General features: G+C 47.0%; 1 protein-coding gene across 3 annotated transcripts in view; it reads left to right on the top strand.

The window, feature by feature from the left end:
* The window catches only part of DELE1 (DAP3 binding cell death enhancer 1), a 52,514-nt gene that overhangs the window by 24,581 nt on the left and 2,703 nt on the right, over positions 1–25,230 (top strand). The window contains exons 1-12 of one of the 3 annotated variants that reach the window (XM_080676669.1): positions 9,725–9,876; positions 10,546–10,660; positions 10,756–10,879; positions 16,855–17,002; positions 17,923–18,084; positions 18,340–18,428; positions 18,555–18,651; positions 21,750–21,892; positions 22,700–22,858; positions 22,952–23,044; positions 23,734–23,893; positions 24,645–24,878. In XM_080676669.1, coding sequence (XP_080532795.1) covers positions 9,846–9,876; positions 10,546–10,660; positions 10,756–10,879; positions 16,855–17,002; positions 17,923–18,084; positions 18,340–18,428; positions 18,555–18,651; positions 21,750–21,892; positions 22,700–22,858; positions 22,952–23,044; positions 23,734–23,893; positions 24,645–24,877 — 1,554 coding nt within the window. In that variant the 5' untranslated portion in view covers positions 9,725–9,845 and the 3' untranslated portion in view covers position 24,878. Of the gene's footprint in view, positions 1–9,724; positions 9,877–10,545; positions 10,661–10,755; positions 10,880–16,854; positions 17,003–17,922; positions 18,085–18,339; positions 18,429–18,554; positions 18,652–21,749; positions 21,893–22,699; positions 22,859–22,951; positions 23,045–23,733; positions 23,900–24,644; positions 24,879–25,230 lie in introns of those variants that run through there. The other 2 variants (XM_080676668.1, XM_080676670.1) reach the window with 2 other exon arrangements.

The raw sequence follows: 25,230 nt of genomic DNA, 5'->3' as shown, positions 1-25,230 counted from the left end.
AATAAAAGGAAATTCAGCAGATGGGAACATGAATCAATGAAAACTCCCATATGAGTGCAAAGATTTATGTCGAAAAACAAAACATCAACATCTGGGAGCTGCCGCAGCTCCCCTTGGCTGCTCGTTTGGAATGGATTCTCGGTGTCGCTTTCTGCCTTTTTCTGGCCCTGGGAGAGGGCAGAAAGAAATAAAGAATCAAGCCCATTTAAAAAAAATAGTCATTTTTAATCAGAAATGAACGCTGGAGGGAACGTGATCCCGGCGGCGGGGCTGCAGCGCTCTGCCAGGGGACAGCGGGGAGAGAAAGCCCCCTGCCGGACGCCGAGGGGCGCCCCCCTTTCCGCCCCGCAGGCTCTCTGGGGTCCATTACCTCCAGATCTCACAGCTGCCGCGGCTGTGTGAGCCCGTACACCCAGCCAGCGCCCATTGCACTGCAGCCGCTCGGTGGCTCAGCCGCGCCCGCGCCCCACTCGGTACGTGGGCGGGGGTAGGGGGGTGAGCCGCGGGGGGCGATTCCTTCCGTAGCTGCAGCGCCTACAGTTGCCCCCCACCTCATCTGACTAGATCGAACCTCTGCGTGAGATCCCCCAATTCCGGTTAGAAGGATCTGGGACAGGGGGTGAAAGAGGAACCTAAGCCAGGAGGAACCTTGCAGCTCAGATCAAAGACCGCACTTAGCCCTTAGGCTGGGCCACCCAAGGGTTAATTGGGCAGGCTTTGGATCCGATGTCTGGATTCAAACCCAGCTCTGCCATTGCCAACCATTTGACCTTGAACAAATTAAGTTCCGAGACAGGTTTACAGTATTTGTACAGTGGGAATAGCACCAGCTTCCTAGGGGAGTTGTGAAAAGTAAATGATAACACACATGTAAAGTACTTAGCACAGTGCACACAAAAATAACATTGAATAAATGTCAGGTATTGTCATTAGGATCAAAGCTCAAATTATCATAGCCTACAAGGTTCTGCATATCCCAAGCTACCAACTCTGTGGACTTGGAGAGGCCATTGACCCCTTCCACTGGGCTCCAGCAGCATTAACCTTGTCTTCCACCCAGCAGCCCAGGTCCCTTCTGCCTCAGGACCTTTGCATGTGCTGTTTTCTCTGCCTGGAAGGCTCTTTCCCACCCTCCACTTCAACCCAGCCTGCTCTTTCTTTGGGCCTCAGTTTACTTGTCACATCCTCCAGAAAACTCTCCCTGATTCTGCCCTCCTCCAAACGCAGTCTGTTCTATTTTCTCACAGCAGCCTGGGCTTCTCCTTGCTGGCAGTGCTCCTAGTTAAAATGTATAAATGTGATGTGTTTAATGTCCATCGCCCCCTGGACAGTCCACTCCATGAGGCCAGGAGCCCACCTTACTGCATCCACTGTGGTATCCCCAAGGCCCCAGGAGAGTGTCTGGCGTAGGCCCTCTATTTGTGGTAAGTGACCCAGAGTGGATGGTGGTATCCTGAGACCAGAGGGAATCTTGAGTCTTCTCCATTATTTCACCAGTTCCTTCCAATGGTAAACATGTATTTATTAAGCTCATCTATGTGCCAGGTCCTGTGTTGGGTGCCAAGAACACAGAGCCATACAATTCTATCTCTGACTTAATGGAGTTCATAGTCCAAGGGCAGAGACAGGCATATAAACAGAAGACAACACAGATGGGGTGTAGACAGCAGCCAGGGTGTGTGTGGGGGGAATGGGGATGGCTGTTCCTGCAAGGACAGGGCCCTTGGCTCCAGGTGGTATGGGTGGACTAAGCGTCATGCTTCACCTGCATTATGATACTAAAGCTCACCACTATTAGATAGGCCTAGTATCATCCCTATTGTACAGAGGAGGCATAAAGAGGTTCAACAGCCCAGCCCAAGTGGCTCAGTGTTTGAGTGGAGATTATGGTTCAATTCCCCATCAGAGTACATGCCCGGGGTTGCAGCTCGATCCCCAGTAGGGGGTGTACAGGAGGCAGCTGATCAATGATCGTCGTCATTGATGTTTCTATCTCTCTCTCCCTCTCCCTCTCCCTTGATCTCTCTGAAAGAAAAAAGAAGTTAAACAATGTGCCGAGAATCACAAAGACAGTAATGGCAGAAGCGACATTCGAACACAGGCACATTCTGCTTCAGAGTCAGAGTTCTTAACTACCTGGCCATTCTGCCTCCTAGCGAATAGCTGTGAGGCTACCCTCCCTTTTTTTAAATTTATTTATTTTTATTAAGGTATTATATGTGTACATATCTTACCATTGTACCCTCCCTTTTTTTAAGGTTGGGTTCACATCCCAGCCCACAACCCTCTTTCTGAACTGGCGAGAATGGGATTGCCCCTCCCTACATCCCTGCCCGTAGGAATGCTGCCACCCAGGAGCAGAGAGGGAGGTAGGAGCCCAGGGCTGAGGGGCAGGTGGAAGCTGCTCCCCCACATTGAGCTTAATGAGGAATGTTCATTGGGCAGCAAAGGAGACCTGCTACAGCTCAGCTAAAAACAGGAGCGCCTCTGGCTTCTGTGCTGCCAAATCCCCAGCGCTGGAGGGAGGCCTGAGCCTAAGCCGGGCTCAGCGCCCTGAGGGTGCTGCTCTCACTTTTTACACCCACCTCAAAGCTCCACTGATCCTGCTACATCTCCTCTGACCACCCCTGGGGCTTTTTTTTTTTTTTTTTTTAAGGTTCATTTGTTCTCTTAAAGGCAGCCCAGCCTGCTCTCCCAGATTCCAGGACTCAGCTAGCAAAAAGATTTGGAGGCTTACAGGGGACTGTTCTGAGTCTTCTTTGCACAGGGCTGACCGGTTAGATGGGGGTTCCTTCAAGGATTCAAGACCACCCCTCTTTTTCAGGTCATCCCACCCTCCGGCTCTCAGAAAGCTGCATCTTCCAGCAGTACTCGGAGAATTCTGACAGGTGGATCTGAGGTCAGAGCAGTGATGAAAGACTAGAACTCAGGAAAGAACAATAGCAAGGCTAATAATTGTGACCATTTATTGAGTCCTATCTGTGTGCCAAGCACTGTGCTAACTAAGCACTTTACATGCGTTTGCTCAGTGAATCCTCACATCAACCATGTCAGGAAGGAACCAAAATTATCCCCATTTCACGGATGAGAAATTGAGGCTGAAAAAATTCAAGTACTTTTCCCAAGTTCACACAACCAGAAAGTGGTGGGAGATTCAAGCTCAGGCCATTAGGATTCTGAAATCCAAGCTCTTAACCACTCTACTCTCATTATGGGTCAACAACACAGAAGGTAGTTCAAGAAAAGACCAACCAACAAAGAACTGAAACATGGGCAATGCTGATACTCAGGGTCAGGAGGCGGAAGAAGCAATTATTACAGAACAGAAAGAGCTTGTCTACCACTAGACAGAACCAAACATTGGAGGACTGCAGTGGAGAAATATTGGCTATTTTGTTGATGAACGACACCATCCAGGAGAACAGGAAGCTAATGCTCAAAAGCCCGAACTCCTGATGGTGTGTAGGTTACAGGTTGTATAGGGCAAAATCACAAGACATGGTGGGATAGGAGTTCAGCTTCTTGCTGGTAGTTAATGTGTTGGAGGCAAGCTAAGGGTAATGAATCATTTCTTCAGGTCTAGAGGTCAGCCCTGAGGCCCATTCTGGTTTCATGGGAGCCATTCCACCTTAGGACTCAGGAACTGAAACATAACTTGGGTCAAGATGTCATCTTTAGCCTGCCAGGAGTCCCAACCCCATGACCATTATTCAGGCCTACTGTCTTCTGCTGCCTCGGGGGTTGCTGATTATCCAGGGGAAAGGCTAGGTCTCAGGAATATATAGAGAGAGATGATTCCTAGAGCTGGGATTTAAAACTAAATTAAAGTCCTAAGAACCCTCAGTTTCACAATGACAGAAACAGAACAATCAAGGGGTAGACATGGGAGACACCATACAAGAAGCTAGAGAGAGGACAGATTCAAGGGCCTGATGAAAATGCAATTTTTTTAGGATGCGGTGACTAGCTGGGTGTGGGAGTGTCTGACACCTTCGGGATGTCTGTGCAGATCTCAAGAAATGCAGAAAGAAAGCTAGAGAGAGGACTCATTTCACTGGCTCCTGAGTCTATAGTACTGATCTTTCCTGGGTTCCAGCTGCATCTTGCCTTTGGGGTCCATTAATGTCCCCCTACTCCTCTGTATCCCGATACAACTTTCCTAAAGAGCTAGCGTCAATGAGTTTCTAATATTGCCAATGAGAGTCAAAACTAATGTGGGGGAGGGCTGAGCCAACCCTGAGTTCAAAGTTTCTTTCCTGAGTAGCTTGGGGAAATAGTACAATTGACAGAAATAAGGAAGTACGATGACGAGGTGGTTTGCATGTGAGATTTAAAGAGTAGATCAGCGGTTCTCAACCTGTGGGTCGCGACCCCTTTGGGGGTCGAACGACCCTTTCACAGGAGTCACCTAAGACATCCTGCATATCAGATATTTACATTACGATTCATAACAGTAGCAAAATTACAGTTATGAAGTAGCAACGAAAATAATTTTATGGTTGGGGGTCACCACAACATGAGGAACTGTATTAAAGGGTTGCGGCATTAGGAAGGTTGAGAACCACTGGAGTAGATGGTCAACTGAGTCAGGTGCTCTGGATGCTGACTGAGCAAAGGCCCACTGGTGGTCAATGAGGTGGCCCTGATGACCCTAGTGACAGCTGTGTCAGAAAAACAGTGATGGGAGCTGGGAGACAAAGCTGAAAGCAAAGGAGTTTTGAAGGAAGAGGAGAGAATTTGTGTATTACGAAAAAATGTAGCAATAGAAAGAAACAGGATGGTGGCTGAAAAGGCAGGGTGATCAAATAAAGGAACCCCCACCCCAAGATAGGAAAGGCCTGTGTATATTTCATAGAAAGAAAAAACTAGTAGAGAGATGTATGCTTTGGCATGAGGATTAGGATAATTAGACAAGATAAAGAGACAAGGTTCTGGAAGAGACAGGAAGGGAATGGGACTGAGAGCAAACAGAGGAGTTTGGCCTTAGAACAAAGGGAATCAGACCTCTGCAAATGAGTCTCTATTCTTGTCATTTCCTCTAACTCATATGCATGCCTTACCATTTATTTGCATAGTGTGCAATTAAAAGTCCACAGCTGTTCTCACAGCTGCTCTCAAGTTAGAACCTTCTTCATTATCACCATATACTGACCACGTGCCAGGTAATTTATGTTAACTCATGCGAAGGGTACAATTCTCATTCCCATCTTCCAGATGAGGAAACCGAGGTAAAAGATATAATTCACTTGACTAATTACCCAGCTGTAAGTGGGAGGGCTGTGTTGGATGCCAGACGGTCCATTTCTAGAACCTGTGCTGTTTCCTGAAACTTCAAAGAGTTGAAAATGTTTGCCTCTAGAGAGCAGGACTAGAGAGTAGGGAGCTGCCCATGGCAGGGGTCTGCTCTATTTTGTTATAAGCCTTGTACTACTGTTTGACTTTTTACTAGAGTAGGTGCTCTCTTAACCATTACTTAACTGAGGGGCAAAATCCACTGAGCTCCGCATGCTCCTTGCTCCCCTTAATTCACTTCACACTTAGGTATGAATTGTTTGACCACTTGACCAACCACATGTCCAGATCCTCCTGGATAGCAGGCTTTCTATGACATGTTCATTTTAAAATGAGAAAACAAACTTATACAAAGGAGCTTGCATTTTTTTTTATGATAAAAAGTCCCACTAGTTAAAAGCAAAAACAAGCGACAGCAATGCTGAGGGGATGACTCAGCCTTCTCAGTGATGAAGGTGAGGTCACTGGCTAGAAGGGACATGGTGAAAATAAGGGCTTAATCCCTTCAATCCATCGCCCACTCAGCAGCCAATAGCCATTTTAGGATCCCTCCAGCCTAATCACGCTCCCTTCCTTGATGTGCCATACCCTCAGGACAGAGTCCAGACATCTTAGGAGGTTTATTAAGACTTTATGACCTGGCCCCATTTACCTCTCCGCACTAAAGGGCTATCACTATCCTATATCCTTACCACTCCTTCAACAACCACACTGATCTAAAATTGTACTCTTTGCCTTCCTGGGCACTTGCACCAGCCAGAACTGTGTTTTCCCTTCCCCTTCTTCATCTGGCTCGTTTCCAGTCCTCACCTTTAGGCTCATCAGTTTAGGTGTTGCTGCCTTCAGGAAGTCTTCCTTGGATTCCCATACCTAGGGTATAAGCCTCTCCTAGGTGTTTCCATAGCACCCCGCACTTTCCCCATTAAAGCACTTGCTAATCTCCAAAGAGCTCTTAACCACTATTGAAGCCCCTGTGTCTTCCCCTCCCACACTGACTGTGGGCTGATCCTATGATTTGCTTTAACCCACAGAGTGCAGAAGTGAAGCTGAGCATGTTCCAGGCCTAAGCCTTAGGGAGCCTGGCAGCTTCCACTTTTGTACTTCTAGGAAGTTCTGAGCCACCGTTTTGGAAGCTCGGCTACCCAGCTGGAGAGGCCACGTGGAACATGGCAAAGAGGCTCAGCCTTTCCAATGTCCCAGGCGAGCCTTCATATGACTCCAGCCTCAGCTGCCACCTGACAGCAGTCTCATGAGAGACCCCAAGTGAGACCAGCAGAATTGACAGCTGAGTCCAGTCAATTCACAGAACTGTGAGAGATAATGACTGTTTAAAGCCACAAAATTTTGGAGTTTGTTATGCTGCAATAACTAAAACACTATTCTGTATTTTGTCTACTGAGTTTGCTTGCCCTGCTAGACTATTTTCTCTGTGAGGGAAGGGACTACACTCATTTTTTAAAAATTGTTGTATACTCAGGACATTCTCCAGCACAAAATCAGCTCTCAGATATTGGATTAGTGCAAATTAAGAATGTCTGCCAAAACAAATGTCTAGAACCCTCACTGGGATTAAAAGATAGTTAAGTGGATATCTGAGCAGTACGTTCACTTACCTTTGTAGAGGGATTGAGTCAAATTGACTTTGGGCCACAAGCCAACACAGAGCAATCTTGGGAGAAGAGAATGGCTGATGGGTTGGCCTGAAGTTCAGGCAAAACTAAAGGCCAGGGAACAAAGCTGCCGTCCTTGATGGTGCTCCTCTGGGCCACACTCCACAGGTGATCTGGTGTGTCAGCGAGGACACCAGCTGCCTTAGCCATCTACCCTCACACAGGTGGTCTGTTAGTGTTCTCAGACTACTAGGGACATGAGATGTCATTGGGCCATCTATAATAAAAGCATAATATGCTAATTAGAACGGACGACCTTCTAGACGAAGCCAGGGCAAGGAAGCCCGGGTCCTGGGTGCCAGTGGCTAGAGGGAAGCCCGAGTCCCGGGTGCTAGAGGGAAGCTGGTGCTAGCAGCTAGGGGAAGAAAGGGCTACTCTTACACGAATTCCGTGCATCGGGCCTTTAGTTTTATATATGGGAACAGACATCTTATCTTCAAAAAATGTCAACTAGCTTCAAACATGGAGGACCCTCAATGATAGTATATGTGGAGTGAATACATTTACGCTAGAATCAATAAATCTCATGGTTGGGGCTGGTGTTCTATGTCTGTAATCATAGCAGTACAAGGTGTCCAGTCAAGTCAACAGGCATTGTTTGAACATCTTCTGTGGACAGTTTATGTCAAGCCCAATGTGGGACACAAAATGAGAAAATGCCATCCCTGCCCTGAGGGAGAGAACTGGAGACTAGACTTACACAAATGAGGTAATTAAATGACAGGACAACATATAATTACTGCTAAATAGTGTGGTAAGAAATTAAGTGCTAGAGAAATTGGGAAAAGTGGAGAGCAGTGAGGGCTCCAATAGTTGGGGAACTGTCACTGAAGCACTAGATGTGGCTGAACCTTCAGGAATAAAATAAACTACCAGACAGGCTGAATGGAAGAAGAATGTGGAAGTCCCAGGAGAACAGAGCCGAACCAGTATGCATATGTTATTTTGAGGCAGCAACACAAGGTATATGAAAAGTGGTTGCCCCAAATCCCAAAGCAAAGATATTTTTGAATAGTTCCCTAATATTCACATGTCTGAGTCTATTTATTGTTTCTTCTGCTTGCAATGCCTTTCTCCACCTGGCAAACTCTTTTTAAAAAAATATATATTTTTATTCATTTCAGAGAGGAAGGTAGAGGGAGAGATAGAAACATCAATGATGACAATCATTGATTGGCTGGCAAACTCTTATAGTTCAAGGCCCAGTTCAAATGCAACTACTTTTCAGAATCTTTCCCTCGTATCCCATAACCCAGTGGTCATGCTTCTATTGGAAAATACTTATTTTGCCTACTCACCTCTTCCAGTACAATTAAGAGCAACTTACACTTACTAGGCTCTTACTGTGTGCCAGGAACTATGCTAAACACTTTAAATGTACTATTTTACTTAAGCCTCACAATTGCATGAGATAGTATTTTTCCTATTTTATAGATGAAGAACCTGAGGCTTAAAGTGGTTAAGTAAACTGCCCAAGAACACATAGCTAGGAGGTAAGAAAGCTGGAATTCAAACCATTTGTGGAACTCCAGAGGCCACACTTAAAACAAGACCATGTGTTCCTGGAGGCCACAAATGCTCTTTACTCTGTCTTCTGATTCTAGGATGGTGGCTGACATATGGCTCAAAAATTGAACATATGAATATATATGTCTGGTTATATTAATTGCCTGTGTCTAAAAGTAGGTACCCCCCAGTACTTTTACCCCAAGTGGAGACTTCCACCTACCCAGAAGTCAGGTACCTGGGAAAGAGGAGGAAATCTACACACCCTATATTTGAATTTGAGCTCCTTTATTTTAATGGATTCAAGTGCAGTGGAAGAGGAACCATGCTTTTCCCAGCAAAAGAACACATCAATGGCATTGGCTGGGTCTGAAGATGAGGGCTCTGATTAACAACAGGTGTTTGTGTGTGTGGGGGTGTTCTCTCTTAGGTATTTTATTTTATTAATATATTCTTATTGATTTCAGAGAGGAAGGGAGAGGGAGAGAGATAGAAACATCAATGATGAGAGAGAATCATTGATTTTGCCTCCTGCACGCCCCCTACTGGGGATCGAGCCCGCAACCTGAGCACGTGCCTTTGACTGGAATCAAACCCGGGACCCTTAAGTCCGCAGGCCGATGCTCTATCCGCTGAGCCAAACCGCTGGGCTCTCTTAGGTATTTTAAAAACAGCAACTCAAGTTGTTCCTGTTAAACCAGTTAGGACCAGATCACTCTTTCTGACCCTCTCATTAGGAAGGCTGCTGCCCAGACAGTGGAGGGGGTTGGCCAGAGGCTACAAGGTGAAAACAAAAGCCGAGCCAGAGCTGGAAGCCCGGAATCAGAGCCTGCTTGTGCAGTTCTTCATTGCCTACCCCGTCGGCTCGGCCCACCTCTCCAGGCCGAGGGCCTTGGACGGGAAGCATGGACTACGGGCTTCCTACCTGAGACCCTAAGGTTCTTCTCCTCCGCCCAATGGGTCTCATCACTCCCACCTCCTCCAGCATCATGGCCTGAGGAAGGCTGTTCCCCTCTCGCGTCTCTACGGTGTCTGCAAGATCCTCTTGCGCCACCGAGGCCGCTCTAGTCCCGCTTCTCAGGCGGTTCAGCTTTGCCAGCTGCAAGCACCCCGCCTCCGTGTCCTCCCCTTGCCTGTGCCAGCACAGCCCACGTGGCAGTGCCCTTGCCGCACTTCACCTCCCGCTACCCAAAACCCGCCTACACCCCACTTCCGTTCGCCGAGCACCGTCTTTCCGGCTGGGCCCCTTTCTCATTGGCTGGCTGGGAGCTTCCTCGGGGTTCCGCCGCCCGGAGGGCGCCACAGCGGCCGTTGTAGCCGCTGTCCCGCGGTTTGGCCTCGCTTTTTCGGCTGCGAGCCTCTGGTGTTGGCGACGACATGTGGCGCCTCCCGGGACTCCGAAGCAGAAGTGAGGGGCGTGGGAGCTGCGCGTCCTGAGGCAGCGGAGACTCGGAATTGGAGGATGGGCAGGAGGGAGGGCCGAGCCAAAGCTACAGCGGACCGGGCTAGAGCGGAGGAAGGCGGGGCCTGGAGGGGCGGGGCTGCACGCCCAGAGCCGGGCGGATGGAATTTGAGGTGTTGATAGAGCTAGTGGGGAAGAGGGTGGAGCTTAGAGCCAAGGAGATGGGTGTGGCTGCTCAAGGGGAGGAGCCAAATAACGAAATGGGTGGAGTTAATAAAAGGTGTAGAGGCCAGTGGAGTAGGCAGAGCCAATGAGAAGAGGCGGGATTTAGAAACTGCTCCAAATATGGAGCTAGAGTTCAATTTGTGTATGAATGCCTGGTCATTTTAGAACAGTGGTTGTCAACCCTAGGAGGGCATCGGAATCGCCAGGAGCATCAAAATATAGATGCCCCACCCGTAACAATCTGGCTTATTGGTTGTGGGATGGCACCCTAGAATCTGTACTAGGCAAAAAATTCCCACATGTATCCTTTAAGAACCTTTGCAGAGTCAGATGCCAGAGATCCCTGGGTTCCTGGGCTGGGGTTCCAAGTATCAAAGGGAAGATTGGTGGGCCTGCCATTGCCTCAATTCTGTTTATATGGAGGTGACTGATTTTTGTTGCTCTGCACAGCTCTTCCCCGTCTGCTTGGACCTGGCTTCCGGGGGGTGACCCCCAAGCCCACCAGCCCAGATGGGTCTCAAGCTACCTCCTCGACTCTGCTGGTCTCTGTGCCAAGCTCTGACAGGTGAGATACTGCCATTCCCTCACCTGTTTCCTCTCCTGGCCCCCCTCTCCCTCTTACCTGGGACAGAACTTAATGGCCTCCATTACATCATCTAGGTCAGACCCCCATGGCCCAGGTCCAGGCACAAGCAGGGGCCCAAGGTCCCATGGATGGAAGGATGTCTTCCAGTGGATGTCTAGCCGTGTCTCCCCAAACACCTTGTGGGATGCCGTATCGTGGGTAAGGCTTCCTCAGTCCTGTCCTTAACTTTCAGTGTGGGTAAGAATGATCCTGCATGAACGTATAGTCTAGTAACAAGAGCTAGGGCATCATTGTGCCCACACTCAAATTTTGAGTAACTTTGTGACATTGGAGCATATTTAGGGATATACTAGGTGTACTGGTTAATAATGGCAAATTTTGTAATCAAAGAAAACACGATAATTTCAAGAGAAACATCAAAAGTGCTTTATTCAAAGTAATGTCCATCACTAGCTACACATTTCCCCCATTTTCAGGTAATTTGTGGATACCGTCCTAATAGAACTTTTCTTGTTTTGAGGCAAACCATTCATAGACCCAATTTTCCACTTCTTCGTATGTTTTGAAGTGCTGCTCAAAGTGCGTGTGCCATTGATCTGTACAAGTAGTAATCTGAAGGAGCAAGGTCTGGTGAATAACGTGGGTGGGTTAATACTTCCTAGGCAAGATTTTTTTAAAAATATATTTTATTGACTTTTTTTTTTTTAATATAGAGGAAGGGAGAGGGATAGAGAGTTAGAAACATTGATGAGAGAGAAACATTGATCAGCTGCCTCCTGCACACCCCCCACTGGGGATGTGCCCACAACCAAGGTACATGCCCTTAACTGGAATCGAACCTGGGACCCTTCAGTGCGCAGGCCGACGCTCTATCCACTGAGCCAAACCAGTTAGGGCCCAGGCAAGATTTTTTAACGTGTCTTTAACTGGTTTTGAAGTGTGTGATGGTGTGTCATCATGAAGCAAAATTACTTTGCCGTGTCTTCTGGCACATTCTGGTCATTTCACCATCAAAGCGTGGTTCAAATTGATTATTTGTTGTCAGTAGCGATCAGTATTAATGGTTTCACCTGGTTTTAGAAGCTCATAATACACCACACCTCCCTGATCCCACCAAACGCAGAGCATTGTCTTCTTTCCGAAGCGATTTGGCCTTGCAGTCGATGTTGATGGTTGACCTGGATCAACCCATGATTTTGTGTGATTGGGATTCTCAAAATAAATCCACTGTTGATCGCCAGTCACAGTTCGATGCAAAAAAGACTTTCTTTCGTGCCGTTGAAGCAACATTTTACTGAAGACTTTTCCGTTTTTCATTTGTGTTTCATTCAGTTGATGTGGCACCCTTTTTCCTTCCTTTAAAATCTTTCCCATTGCTTGTAAAGGATCGGAAATTGTTTGCTGAGCAACATTTAATCTTTCTGCAAGTTGCTTTTGAGTTTGACATGCATCTTCATCCAATAATGCTTGTAATTGTTGGTCTTCAAACTTTTTTGGTTGACCTGGACATTCTTTGTCTTGCACATCGAAATCATCACTTTTAAAGCGTTTAAACCAGCGTTCACAAGTATCTTGAGATGGAGCATGTTCACCATAAGCTTCCCAAAATATATGATAACTTTTTTTTTTTTTTTAATATATTTTATTGATATTTTACAGAGAGGAAGTGAGAGGGATAGAGAGCTAGAAACATCGATGAGAGAGAAACATCGATCAGCTGCCTCCCGCACACCTCCCACTGGGGATGTGCCCGCAACCAAGGTACATGCCCTTGACCGGAATCGAACCCGGGACCCTTCAGTCCGCAGGCCGACGCTCTATCCACTGAGCCAAACCGGTTTCGGCTATATGATAACTTTTTCTTCAAAATAAAGTAATCAATTAAAACTTCCCGCAAATGCTCTTTTTTTGGCATGCAATTTGACATTTTTTTTTTAATTTAAAAAATTTTTATTGTTCAGATTATTACAATTGTTCCTCTTTTTTCCCCCATAGCTCCCCTCCACCCGGTTCCCATCCCACCCTCTGCCCTTACCCGCCCCCCCACTGTCCTCATCCATAGGTGTACGCTTTTTGTGCAGTCTCTTGCCGCACCTCCCACACCCCTTTCCCTCCCGAAAATTGTCAGTCCACTCCCTTTCTATGCCCCTGATTCTATTATATTCACCAGTTTATTCTGTTCATCAGATTTTTAATTCACTTGATTTTTAGATTCACTTGTTGATAGATATGTATTTGTTGTTCATAATTTTTATCTTTACCTTTTTCTTCTTCCTCCTCTTCTTAAAGAATACATTTCAGCATTTCATATAATACTGGTTTGGTGGTGATGAACTCCTTTAGCTATTTCTTATCCGTGAAGCTCTTTATCTTCCCTTCAATTCTGAATGATAGCTTTGCTGGGTAGAGTAATCTTGGTTGTAGGTTCTTGCTATTCATCACTTTGAATATTTCTTGCCACTCCCTTCTGGCCTGCATAGTTTCTGTTGAGAAATCAGCTGACAGTCGTATGGGTGCTCCCTTGTAGGTAACTAACTGTTTTTCTCTTGCTGCTTTTAATATTCTCTCTTTGTCTTTTGCTCTTGGCATTTTAATTATGATGTGTCTTGGTGTGGTCCTCTTTGGATTCCTTTTGTTTGGGGTTCTGTGCACTTCCTGGACTTGTAAATCTATTTCTTTCACCAGGTGGGGGAAGTTTTTGGTCATTATTTCTTCCAATAGGTTTTCAGTATCTTGCTCTCTGTCTCTTCTGGCACCCCCATAATTCAGATGTTGGTACGCTTGAAGTTGTCCCAGAGGCTCCTTACACTATCTTCAAATTTCTGGATTCTTTTTTCTTTTTGCTTTTCTGGTTGAGTGTTTTTTGCTTCTTTGTATTTCAAATCTTTGACTTCATTCTTGCAATCCTCTAGTCTGCTGTTAAATCTCTGTTTAATATTTTTTATTTCAGTCAGTGTATGTTTAATTTCTAGTTGGTCCTTTTTCATATCCTCGAGGGTCTCGTTAAATTTATCGGCCTTTTCTAGGAAATTATTGAAAAACCTTATAACCATGGTTTTGAACTCTATATCCAGTCGTTTGCTTTCCTCCATTTCTTTCATTTGTGATCTGTTTCTTTGTCTCCGCATTTTGGCTGCTTCCCTGAGTTGATCGAGTTGCTTTGTGTGCTAGGTGTCCTCTAGGGCCCAGTGGCTCAGCCTCCCCAGTTACCTGAGGTGGACACTCTTGGTGCATCCCTTTGTGGGCTGTGTGCACAGTCTTGTTGTAGTTAAGCCTTGATTGTTGTTGGTATCACTGGGAGGAATTGACCTCCAGGCTAATTGGCTGTGAGGATCAGCTGTGTCTACTCTGGGAAAACTTCTGTGCTGGAGACACCCTTATGAGACAAGACTTGCAAAAGCCTCTGTGCTCAGCTTGGATGGGGCGGAGTCTCAGGGCGGAGCAGACAGCATTGGTTTCCTGTCAGCCCTGCCCTAATAGGCCCCTGTGTCTCAGTGTCCTGTGGTAATCGCTGCAAGCACCTCTGAGAGAAAGCCGCCCTCGAGTTTCGCCCGCTGCCAGACAGTCCAATTTCTCCCCGAATGAGTCTGGGTCCCCAGAGTCTCGCCCGGAACTGGAGTTCAGTGCAGTTGGGAGCTTTTGTCTCCCTCCCACTTGAGAAAGTCAGCTGCGCACTCAGTTGCCCGCCCTTTCCGCGCGCGCTTCAGTACCTCTGTCTCCTGCAGCTCCTCTGATTCTCAGTGTGCTTTTCTCTTTCCTTCTAGTTGTAGAATTTCCACTCAGCCAGCCTTCCTGTGGTTCTGGATGATGTCCGTTTTGTCTTTTAGTTGTAGTTTTGAAATTGTTGTGCGAGGCAGCAGTTTAGGTGTTTACCTATGCCGCCATCTTGGTTTCTCCAAAATTCGACATTTTTAAGCATAAAAATATCTATGATGTTAACACCTTTAGCAAATTTGACATATAAAGTTTTAAAGCTTGCTGTCAATACAACAAAATAGCATACATATAAAATTGCATATATATCAACATATGTGTAACTCCATCTATTGAAAAAAAATCTGCATTATTAACTGGTACACCTAGTAGAGCCATACTCCCCATCCCCTGCCCTCCATGTATTTATTCCTCCTTTTATTCAGTAAGTTGTTGTTTAACTCCTCTGAGCCAGGCATTTTTGGTAGGCACTAGAGAAATAGTGGAGAAGAAGGTAGATAAGATTTTTGCCTTCATGGAGCTTACAATAAATAATGCTAAATAGCTAATATTTTATTTATTAATGTAAAGTATTATATGTGCCTTATCTTGTTTAATCCTTACAAAAGTTTTGCAAGGGAAATATCTTCATTTTATAGATGAGGAAACTTAGGCTCTGAAACTTCAGGTAACATGCTTAAGGTCACACAGCTCTTAAGTAGAGGAGCCAGATTTTACTCTGGAGTTCATACTCTCACCTACCATGCTCCATAGCTTGGTTGCTGCACTTAGTATGGCTTGTAAAAGCACCTAGTACAAGTCCTGGCCCATAACAGTTGCTGAATAAATATATGTTGAATTTTATCTATAAAGTCAGATGCTCAATCTAGTAGGACAGAATCTTTGCCTTCCAGGTTGTTCTTATAAGGTATTTTGAATGAAGTTGGCACACACATCATTCTTTGTGTCTGTCACATCTCATCCCTATCACTTCTATGCTGTGTATTTTGGGCAAATGACTTCACCTCTCTGAGCCTCAGTTGTCTCATCTGTAAATGGGTGTCATCAGCAGAGCTGAGCCTGGAGTGTCTCCCATGACAGGGGCACTTCTGTCTGGGAAGCTGTGGACTAGAGGCATAACACACTTTGGAGAGTGGAACATTTTCCCTTTAAAAAAAAAAAAAAGATTTTTATTGATTTTTTTATTTTTTTGAGAGAGAGAGAGGAAGGGAGAGGAAGAGAGAGAAACATCGATGTGAGAGAGCAACATCGATTGGTTGCCTCTGGTACACACACAGACTGGGGACCAAACCTGCAACCTGGGCATGTACCCTGACTGGGAATCAAACTGGCCACCTTTTGCTGCATAGGAGGACGCTCAACCAGCTGAGCCACACTGGCCAGGGCAAGCAGTTTCCCATTTTGCCAAAGATCCAACCCCTAGGGTAATCCCCCAGAGAGTCTTTGGAAAGTGGACCTGGATCCCAGGTGTCCTGATGCCATCCCTCAGCTCTGTCACTGTTGCCCGTGTGAAAGGGCCTGAGCACAAGCTGTCCTCAGTGCCTGGGTACATAACCCTGTTATTGACAATGCCAGCACCTTCTCTTCTTTCTGGCCTCAGCTCACACATCACCTCGAATAGAGAGGGTTTCCCTGATTCCTTACCTTGTTAGGCCTCCCTCTTACACTCTGTAAACCCTGATTTGTTACCTTTAGCATAAATTGTAGTTCTTTCTCTGTGTATTTGGGTTTTTGTCTTTCTCCATCAATGAATATGATAAACTCCACTAGAGAAGAAACTGTGTCTGTCTTGTTTGTCATTGTACCCAGTTCCTGTTGCAACAATAAGTATTTGGGTGTCCCTTTCAATATATAGGAAGGGGGAGGGAAAACCAAGCAGCACTGGGTAGGAGCTTGCTTAGGTGTTCTGCAGACCTGTTGAAGAAGAGACACTTTCAACAAGCCTGCACCTGTGAAGATGTGTGTGATGGGGTGGCTTGGTCAGGGCAAGGGGAAGGGAAGAGTTGTGCCAGGTTAGAGAAGGAGAGTGAGCCTGGTGGGGAACTCTGACCTGTCCCTGCATTTGTGCAAAGCCCCAGCTTACCACATTATCTTTTTGCCTGCTTAGACTATTTACTCAGTAACTCATTCATGCATTTATTCAGCATGTATATCTTAGCACCCTACTAGGTGCCGGGGATACACTGGTGAGGAAAACAGACATGGTTCCTGCTGCCCTCATGGTGCTTTAAGACTAACAGGAGAGTCAGACCGTAGTGGAATAATTGTAGAGATGATTGCTTAGGTACCGGTATGATCAGGGTTTCAGAGGGGAAGTTGGGTGCTGTGAGAGGATGGAGTGGGGGAGCTGCCCCCACCAGGAGTCAGGAAAGGCTTCTCGAAGTGATGTTTGAGCTGCAGGCTAGGACTGTACGGGCTGACTGGTGACAGCTGTGTCCCTGATGGGCTGTCTTTCCCAGGGCACTCTGGCTGTGCTGGCCCTGCAGCTGGCAAGGCAGGTCCACTTCCAGGCATCGCTGCCAGCAGGACCTCGGCGAGCGGAGCACGGCTCTTGGCGCAGTCCCCTGGACTGTTTCCTCTCATCTCCCCTGTGGCATCCGTGCTCCTGTGAGTTCCCAGTCCTGGGGACAGGAGGGCTGGGCTGGGAGTTTCTCTGGGCCAGGAAGCATCTCTGGACACACCTCAGGAAAAGAGCCATCAGCAGCTCCTTGCCTTTCCTATCTGAAGTCAGAGGAAGGAGAATGTGAGGAAGTTTCATCCACCCAGGGCGTGGGCCACACCTTCCCTCCAATGTCCTCCCATCACCTTCTGTGGAGGGAGCCCCACTGGGGTGCAGTATACTGTAGATCCTAGGTGTGGCTTCCTGTCTATCCCTGAGACAGTTAGGTCATTCTCTGCTCAATCATTCATTAATAAATGAATCTTTGTTGAGTAGCTATTATGTACCAGTGTATAGAGGCCATAAAGACAATTGGTTAAGCCTCTGGAGTCAGACTATTGGGGTTCAAGCCCCAGAGCTCTGTATACTAGTCTTGGGTCCCTGGACAAGTCATTTTAAACTTCCCTATGCCTCAGTTTCTTCATCTATAAAAAGGGGTAATAATAGGTTTCTTGGGAGGACCAAATGAATTAATATATGTCAAGGACATATGTGCCTGACACATAGGAAGTGCTCAGTAAGTATTAGTTTAAATTCTTGCCCTTATTGTTGTGATACCATCATTATCAGTATTATCATCAAACAAAGTGCTAGGTGCTGGGGCTACTATAGTGTATAAATAAAGTAGATGCCTCCTTGCCACTGGAAGATTAAAGCGGAAGAGTGATGTATGCATCAGGCAGGAGGTCAGCGTAAATGTGGGCCCCTCTAAACCCGTGCAGTGGGAAGCCAGCAAAGGAAATGGAGGAGGAGGCCTGTGAAGGAGGTGTCACAGGAGTTTCCAAGTTCTTCCTTTGGTCCCCCAAACTTCCCCGAGCTCACTGTACTGATCCCCTCCTGATGTGACTGCTGTTGCCGGCTCTTCCAGCATTGCGGAGGCACATTCTCCCCAGCCCTGACAGCCCAGCTCCCAGGCACACTGGCCTCAGGGAACCCAGGCTGGGCCAGGAAGAACTCTCCACTCAGCCCGAGAGCCCCTCCTCACACGGATCCTTGAGAGCAGCTGATCTTCAGGAGCCCCCTGAGGAAGGTATGTCCCTACCTCCTAGAATCAGCAGAAGGCAGGGCGGGGTGGGGAGTTGGACTGATGAACATTTCTTTTTGTATATGCCAGGTAAGGGACTTGTCATTCCTGTGAGGCCCCAGGCTTCCTGAGGTAGCTCATGGTTATTGTGGTTCCTGGCAGTTGTGCTGGCTGGAGGGGCTGGGAGACTGGGAAAGTGGGAGAAAAGGAGAAATTACTTTCTCCTTTGCCCTGGCTGGTTGTTGGCCTTTTTCCTTGCAGATCCCAGTGATGTCGGCTTCCTGCATGCCAGCAGTAGCTTCAGCTCCCAGGCAAAACCAGCCCAGCCTCAGCCCACTGGTGAAAAGCAGGTATTGTCCAGATTTGGCCACCTGGATCTTTCTAACATTGCCCTGGGCAGGTGGCAATCCCAGTGAACGCCCTCCAGGCCCCCCCTCCCCCCGCCCCCCATGATGAGTCTTTGTATTTCTTCCCAGGAACAAGATAAATCAAAAACGCTTTCCCTCGAGGAGGCTGTGACTTCTATTCAGCAACTCCTCCAGCTCAGTGTTTCCATCGCTTTCAACTTCCTAGGTAACTAGGTGGACCCTCCCTCAAGGCAGGCAGATGGGAAAATGGAAAGGGTATGGAGAATAGAGTCACGGTAGGGATTGGTTTAAACTAGAGAGAGTTTCTTTTCTCCCAGGTAGGTAAACCAAATCTAGCATGGGGGCACTGTGGTGTCAGGGACCCATTCTCATTCAGACATGTTTGCCATTCTTCAAACTGGCTCCTATCTTGAGGTCCTAGTTGGCTATTCTAAATCCTGCCATATTCTAGCCAGCTGGAAGGGGGAAGGTGGGAAAACAAAAGGGCCACTCCTTCCCTTTAAGGACATGACTGAGAAGTTGCACAAATCATTGCCCAGAATGTAGGCTTACGGCCACCCTCATCACAGAGGAGAGTGGGAAATGTAGTCTTTAGCTGAATGACCATATGCCTACTATTAAGAAGGAGGAAATAAATCTTGGAGAACACCTTGCATGCTCTGCCACATATAGCAAGAACAGGCTCCTGAGGTTTGGAGAAGGCCCTCAAGTGCATGAATAAAAACTTCTTACCCACATCTGGAGACTGCAGATGCCCCTTCACCATGTGTCCTGGTTTCCACAGTGACTTGGCTTAAGTTTTAGGCCTTCTAATATGGAGACCCAGACTCCCAAGCAGCATCTATTGTAGTCTAGTAGGCAGGTGAGTGTGAGGCTGGGATTCATTCAGAACAAATTTATGGAGCATTCACCTTTTCTTCAGCCCTGTTTTAGGTGTTGGGCATCTAGTGTTTGACAATCAAAGTCTTTACTCTCCTGGAACTAACATGGGAGTTAAATGAGAGAAAAACAATACATTGGCAAACAGATAAAAAGAATTCAGATGGTGATAAATGTTATGACCAAAATTAAACGGGGGAATGTGTTCATGATTTGGGCAAGAAATGAAGGCCTCACTGATGGGAAGATCCTTGAGCTGAGACCTGATTAACAAAAACAAGCCAGGCTTGTTTCCATCTGGAGAAACGGCTTTTCAAGTAGAAACAACAAGTGCAAAGGTCCTGAGGCAGGACTGATTTTGCTTTTTGAGGAACAAAAGAAAGGTAAGTGTGTCTAGAGCAGGGGTGGGCAAACTTTTTGACTCGAGGGCCACAATGGGTTCTTAAACTGGACAGGAGGGCCGGAACAAAAGCATGGATGGAGTGTTTGTGTGAACATAAATAAATAAATTAATATAAATTCAAAGTAAAGGAGCAGAGGGGAGAGCAAGAGAACCCTCCGCGGCTCCGCGGGCTGGATAGAACAGCCGAACGGGCCGGATCCGGCCCATGGGCCGTAGTTTGCCCACGGCTGGTCTAGAGCTTAGAGATCATGGGGAGAATGAAGTCAGAGAAGCAAGCAGGGGCCAGATCAAGTGAGCTTTTCTGAGCCATGGTACAGTGTGAATTTGCTAAGACAGGAAGCCATTAGAGGGTTTTACACTGGAGCAGGAAGAGGGGCAGTCACATGATGTGATTTACTTTTTTAAAGGTCTCTCTGGCAATTGTGTAGACAGATGTGGATTAAAGGGATGCCAGAGGGGGAACAGGAGACTGGGTTTAACAATTGCTGATGACTAAGCAAAATGTGATGATGGCTTGGTCTAGGTTAGAGGCAGAGGAGACTGAGAAGGGTAGATGGATCAGGGTATGTTGGTAGAGCCAGTGTGGGGAATGGGGACAGGGTGGGATCCTTTGCCCTCTAAGCCTTCTCAAGGACAAGAGGACTCTGAATCCTGGTGGGAGAGTTTTCAGGCAGCAGGGAAGCGACTTCAGTTCACTGCCGGCTGAATACAACCTGGCTTCTGCCTCATTAGCTTTTTGTGATTTTGATGGGCAGACAGTCTCTTCTGAGAATTTTCTTGCCCATTCCTTCATTCATATATTCATTTATTCAGCAAGTGCTAAGCACTGTGACAGAACACAAAAGGAGCATAAGCCATAATCATATTTTGCATTTGTATAGAGCTTTCACCCTATGCAAAGTTATTTCTTTTGCATTCTTTTTCTGCATCTGCCTCCAGGATTTTAGTCTAATTGAGGAGACAGGGCTTATATTCTTGAAACAGTTTAGTTCAGAGAAAAAGGCTCGTATATTAAGTAAGTGCCAAAAAAGTGTTTCAAGCCTGAGTGTGGTCTGCAGGTTCTAGAGCAGAAACAGGATGCGAAGGCCAGATGGTAGAGGCAGAAAAAGATATCCCAGGCAGGAGAAACAGCTTGAGCAAAGGCTTAGAGTTGAGAATTGGCTGTGCCCAGCCCCTCTCCTGTTTTCATTTTTATTTGGAGGATAAAAGAACCTGGACTTTGGACACACCTGAGTTCAGGTCTTTGCTCTCTTATATTAATCTCTCACAGTGTCGTCATAAAGCAACATTAAGCTGTGTGAGGTTGTGTTGGTTACAAACAGCCTAACCCAGTGGTCGGCAAACTCATCAGTCAACAGGGCCAAATATCAACAGTACGATTGAAATTTCTTTTGAGAGCCAAACTTTTTAAACTTCTTCTAACGCCACTTCTTCAAAATAGACTCGCCCAGGCCATGGTATTTTGTGGAAGAGCCACACTCAAGGGGCCAAAGAGCCGCATGTGGCTCGCGAGCCGCAGTTTGCCGACCATGGGCCTAAACCCACTCTGGCTAACTTAAACACAACAGGAGTCTGTTGAAACCTGCTGACCTGCTGAGCCTCAGAATGGACAGGAATCAGGGAAGCCTGTGGACCAGGGAGCCGTACATATAGTGTCTTCAAAGTGCTGTCCTCAGAATAAACTGCAAAAGCTGTTTCTCTCTGGTCACAAAGAGATCAAGAGTCAGATTTCTGAGGGAGATTCTCATTGGTTGGGAAGAGAGGAGACACGCTGATTGACAGCACTGGGGGGAGGACTAGTCCCAAAGGGAAATCGGCATCCTATTGCCAAGAGGAGGATGGTGTAGAGGAGGGCAGAACCCACTGTTGTGTATGGCAAACGAGTGAAATATTTGGAGAATGGAAATAAATGCAAATGTCCCGTACCAAAAAGAAAGGAAGAAGCTTGTGGGTACCTGGCCGAGGAGTGGGGAAGCTCCCAGGGGAAGCTGTGAGTGTTTACGCCCTGTGCTTTCTTACAGGGACAGAAAACATGAGGAATGGGAACCACACGGCCGCCTTTTCCTACTTCCAGAAAGCAGCAGAGCGTGGCTACAGCAAAGCACAGTACAATGAGGGCTTGTGTCATGAGTATGGCAGAGGCACCTGCAAGGACCTTGGCAAGGTACCAACCTCCTCTCCTGTCCCCAGACCCATCCCCTGTGCCACAGGCCCAGGGTGACCTCCAGAAATGAGCAGTGGGCCCGGTGTGGGGAAAGTCCAGTCTCTCTCCCACCTGTGCAGGAAACATTTTTTAAAAGCTCTAACTTTAGGAATTTAGACCCCCAAACTCAGATAGGTCAGGCCCTGGTCTTTCTTCTTTGCAGCTATACCCTCAGGGATTAGAGTATTACTTTGGTGAGTGGGTTAATTAATTCTAAAACAGCAAGGTAAGTATAGAAAGATGTTACATACAAGAGTGTATTTCTTAAAATTTATATGATAGCAAAGAAAAGTGAAGCAACCTGAAGTTTCCTCAGTAGAGAATTGGTTAATAACATCTCTGTGGTCGGCCTTAAAAATAATGTGCTAGATCTATATTTATTGGCTGGGAAAGACATTCATGGTGTATTGTTATATGAAAAAATAGGTCACAAAATAGTGAATGTAGTTCTCTATCTCCCTCCCTATACACACATATTTATGTGTGTAAATGTATATAGTATATATGTGTACATATATAAGCATATATATATGAAGAAATTTGCAAGGCTGTACACTGAAACGTTAACAGAATGATCTTTAGGAGGCAGGATTTCTTGGGATTGTATGTTTCTATTTTTCGTTTTATCTGTATTTAAATTTTTTTTGGCTTATCTGCATTTTCTGACTAATTCGTAATCATGATGTATTATTTAATTAAAATAACATTTAAAATTTTCAATCAAAGAAAAAGCTGCTTGCAGTGACGGTGTTTCTCCCTTTGCCCCAGGCGGTCCTTTGTTACCAGCTGGCTGCCAGCCAGGGCCACAGCCTGGCTCAGTACCGCTATGCCAGGTGCCTGCTACAAGGCTCAGCCTCCTCGTGGGACCCTGAGCGGCAGAGGGCAGTGTCCATGCTGAAGCAGGCTGCAGACTCAGGCTTGAGAGAGGTTCGTGCTATGGGTGGGGTCTCTCCTGGGCACCTGGGGTGGGTGGGGCCTGGCAGCAACCAAAATATGTGTTTCCTTCCTTCTTGACCACAGGCCCAAGCTTTCCTTGGGGTGCTTTTCACCAAGGAACCATACTTGGACGAGGAGAGAGCTGTGAAATATCTCCGGCTTGCTGCCAACAATGGGGTATGAAATCTCCAATATCCAGGCATGTTGGGGACCCACTCTGATAAAGAAAAGGACTTTGGAACTGGTATTGAGTTCTATTCTGTTTAGGGGACTTTTTGATAGGAGAATTGGGCCAGCTTCAAACTCTTGCTGATTTACGTGTGACCTGCGTAAGTCCAATGGTGTGCTGGAGCTGGCTCAAACCAGCCTGTGAGAGCTGTTATATGTAAAATCAACGATGGTTGGAGTCTTTGCACCATGGAAATTGCTGAATGCTTCAGAACAGAGCTTTCTCTCCCCCCACCCCCCTCAGAGCCAGGTGTTACACATTAACCAGTACACTACTGAGCTGGTCACTTATTAATCCAAACCTGTTCCCTCATCTCTAAAATTGGGACAATAATGCCTGCCTGCCTCCTGGTTCACAGGGTTGTCGTGAGGATCAAAATCTGACTAAGATAGCAGGTGTGAAAGCATGTTGTAAGTTGTACATACAGAAGGTGCATCGTTATACGTGTTGTAATCCAGGGGACCCGGAAGACACGTGAGGTGAAGACCCGGAGCTGTTGCTGGGGGATGTCTGGTGTCTTTGACCCGAGGGAATTGGCATCCAGGCAGCATGGCCTAGAATTTGTTTCACAGAGCTTTTATTTCATGGACGAAAGCAAGCAGTGTGTATCTGTGTGTCTGTCTGTTTTCTCTCTTAGGACTCACAGAGCAGGTACCACTTGGGAATTTGCTATGAGAAGGGCCTTGGCGTGCAGAGGAGTCTGGGAGAGGCTGTGCGATGTTACCAGCAGTCAGCGGCTCTGGGGAATGAGCCCGCCCGGGAGAGGCTGCGGACCCTCTTGTCCATGGAGGCAGCAGGTGCAGGTGCAAGTCAAAGCCCACAGGGCCCCTCCCCGTCACAGAAGGGGGTGGCAATAGCTCTTGGTCTCCTTGCTATTTCCTGCCCCAGTGATTGGGTAAGAGCACAGCTTTTCGAGTCAGACAAACCTGTTTTGACCCCTGTGCTGTCACTGAACTTGGGCTCCATGTCCTCGAGCCTCAGCTTCTTCACCTTTGACTATGAGGGTACTAGTAGTACTTGACTCACCCGGTAGTTGAAAGGGTTAAATGAGATGACTATAAAGTGCTTAGCAAGGCTGGCACACAGTAGGTATTAAATAAATGGCAGCTGCCCTGGTGATTTTCCAGGAGAGATGACATCCCGAGGCTGCCTCGCTGCTCTGCGTTACCCTGCGCGGCTCCGAGAGCCCTGCTCACCCATGAGTCACTCGGGCTGGGTGGGTTAACAGTGCCACGGAGAACCAAGTCTTTAAGAATTCCTTACTCGCCCTAGCCGGTTTGGCTCAGGGGATAGAGCATCGACCTGCAGACTGAAGGGTCCCAGGTTCAGTTCCAGTCAGGGGCGCATGCCTGGGTTGTGGGCTCGATCCCCAGTGGCGGGTGTGCAGGAGGCAGCTGATCAATGATTCTGATCACTGATGTTTCTACCTCTCCCTTCCTCTCTGAAATCAATAAAAGTATATTTAAAGAAAAAAAAAGAATTCCTTGCTCCAAAATAGGAGTCCCAGAATATAGCATGAGTAAGAGTTACTCTCACCTCTCCTCGCAGCCTCGGGGCCCAAGGACTTGGCAGTCACAGGGTTGAAGTCCTTCTCCAGCCCCTCCCTCTGCAGCCTGAACACCCTGCTGGCAGGAGCCTCGCGCCTCCCACATGCTTGGAGCACAGGGAACCTTGGCCGCCTCTGTAGAAGTGGCCATCTCAGAGCAAGCCCCAAGGCCCCCACCATGGCTGTTACCCCACACTCCTTGGAAAGGAGTCTCGTCAGACTGGGTTTTGGCTAAGGTGAGACCAAACAGTCACTGGTACCTCTCTCTGGTGCAGGGGGGAGGGCAGGGAGGAAGTTGGATAACAATAAAAATAGGCGTCAGTATGCCTCTCCAGGGTGGAAATTCAGGTGGGAGCCAGGTTCTCCAGGAATTTCAAGTGCATGGCTAATAAATGACTTTGACCTTTCCCCTCAGGTAGCCTCACAGATGAGCAGTGGATAAATCACAGGCATTTCTGGTCTGTGCACAGAAAGGATTCATTCAGTGACCTGTGAAAAACGGTACTGAATGCTCCGGAGACCCAGGTCCTCACCTCAGCTTTTGTCTTTGAGCAAATCAGTTATCGTCTCCCTCCCCATAGTTTCCTC

Source organism: Plecotus auritus (assembly GCF_963455305.1).
Source record: "Plecotus auritus genome assembly, chromosome: 6".
Taxonomy (NCBI): domain Eukaryota; kingdom Metazoa; phylum Chordata; class Mammalia; order Chiroptera; family Vespertilionidae; genus Plecotus; species Plecotus auritus.
This window is presented reverse-complemented; position numbering and strand designations above follow the sequence as displayed.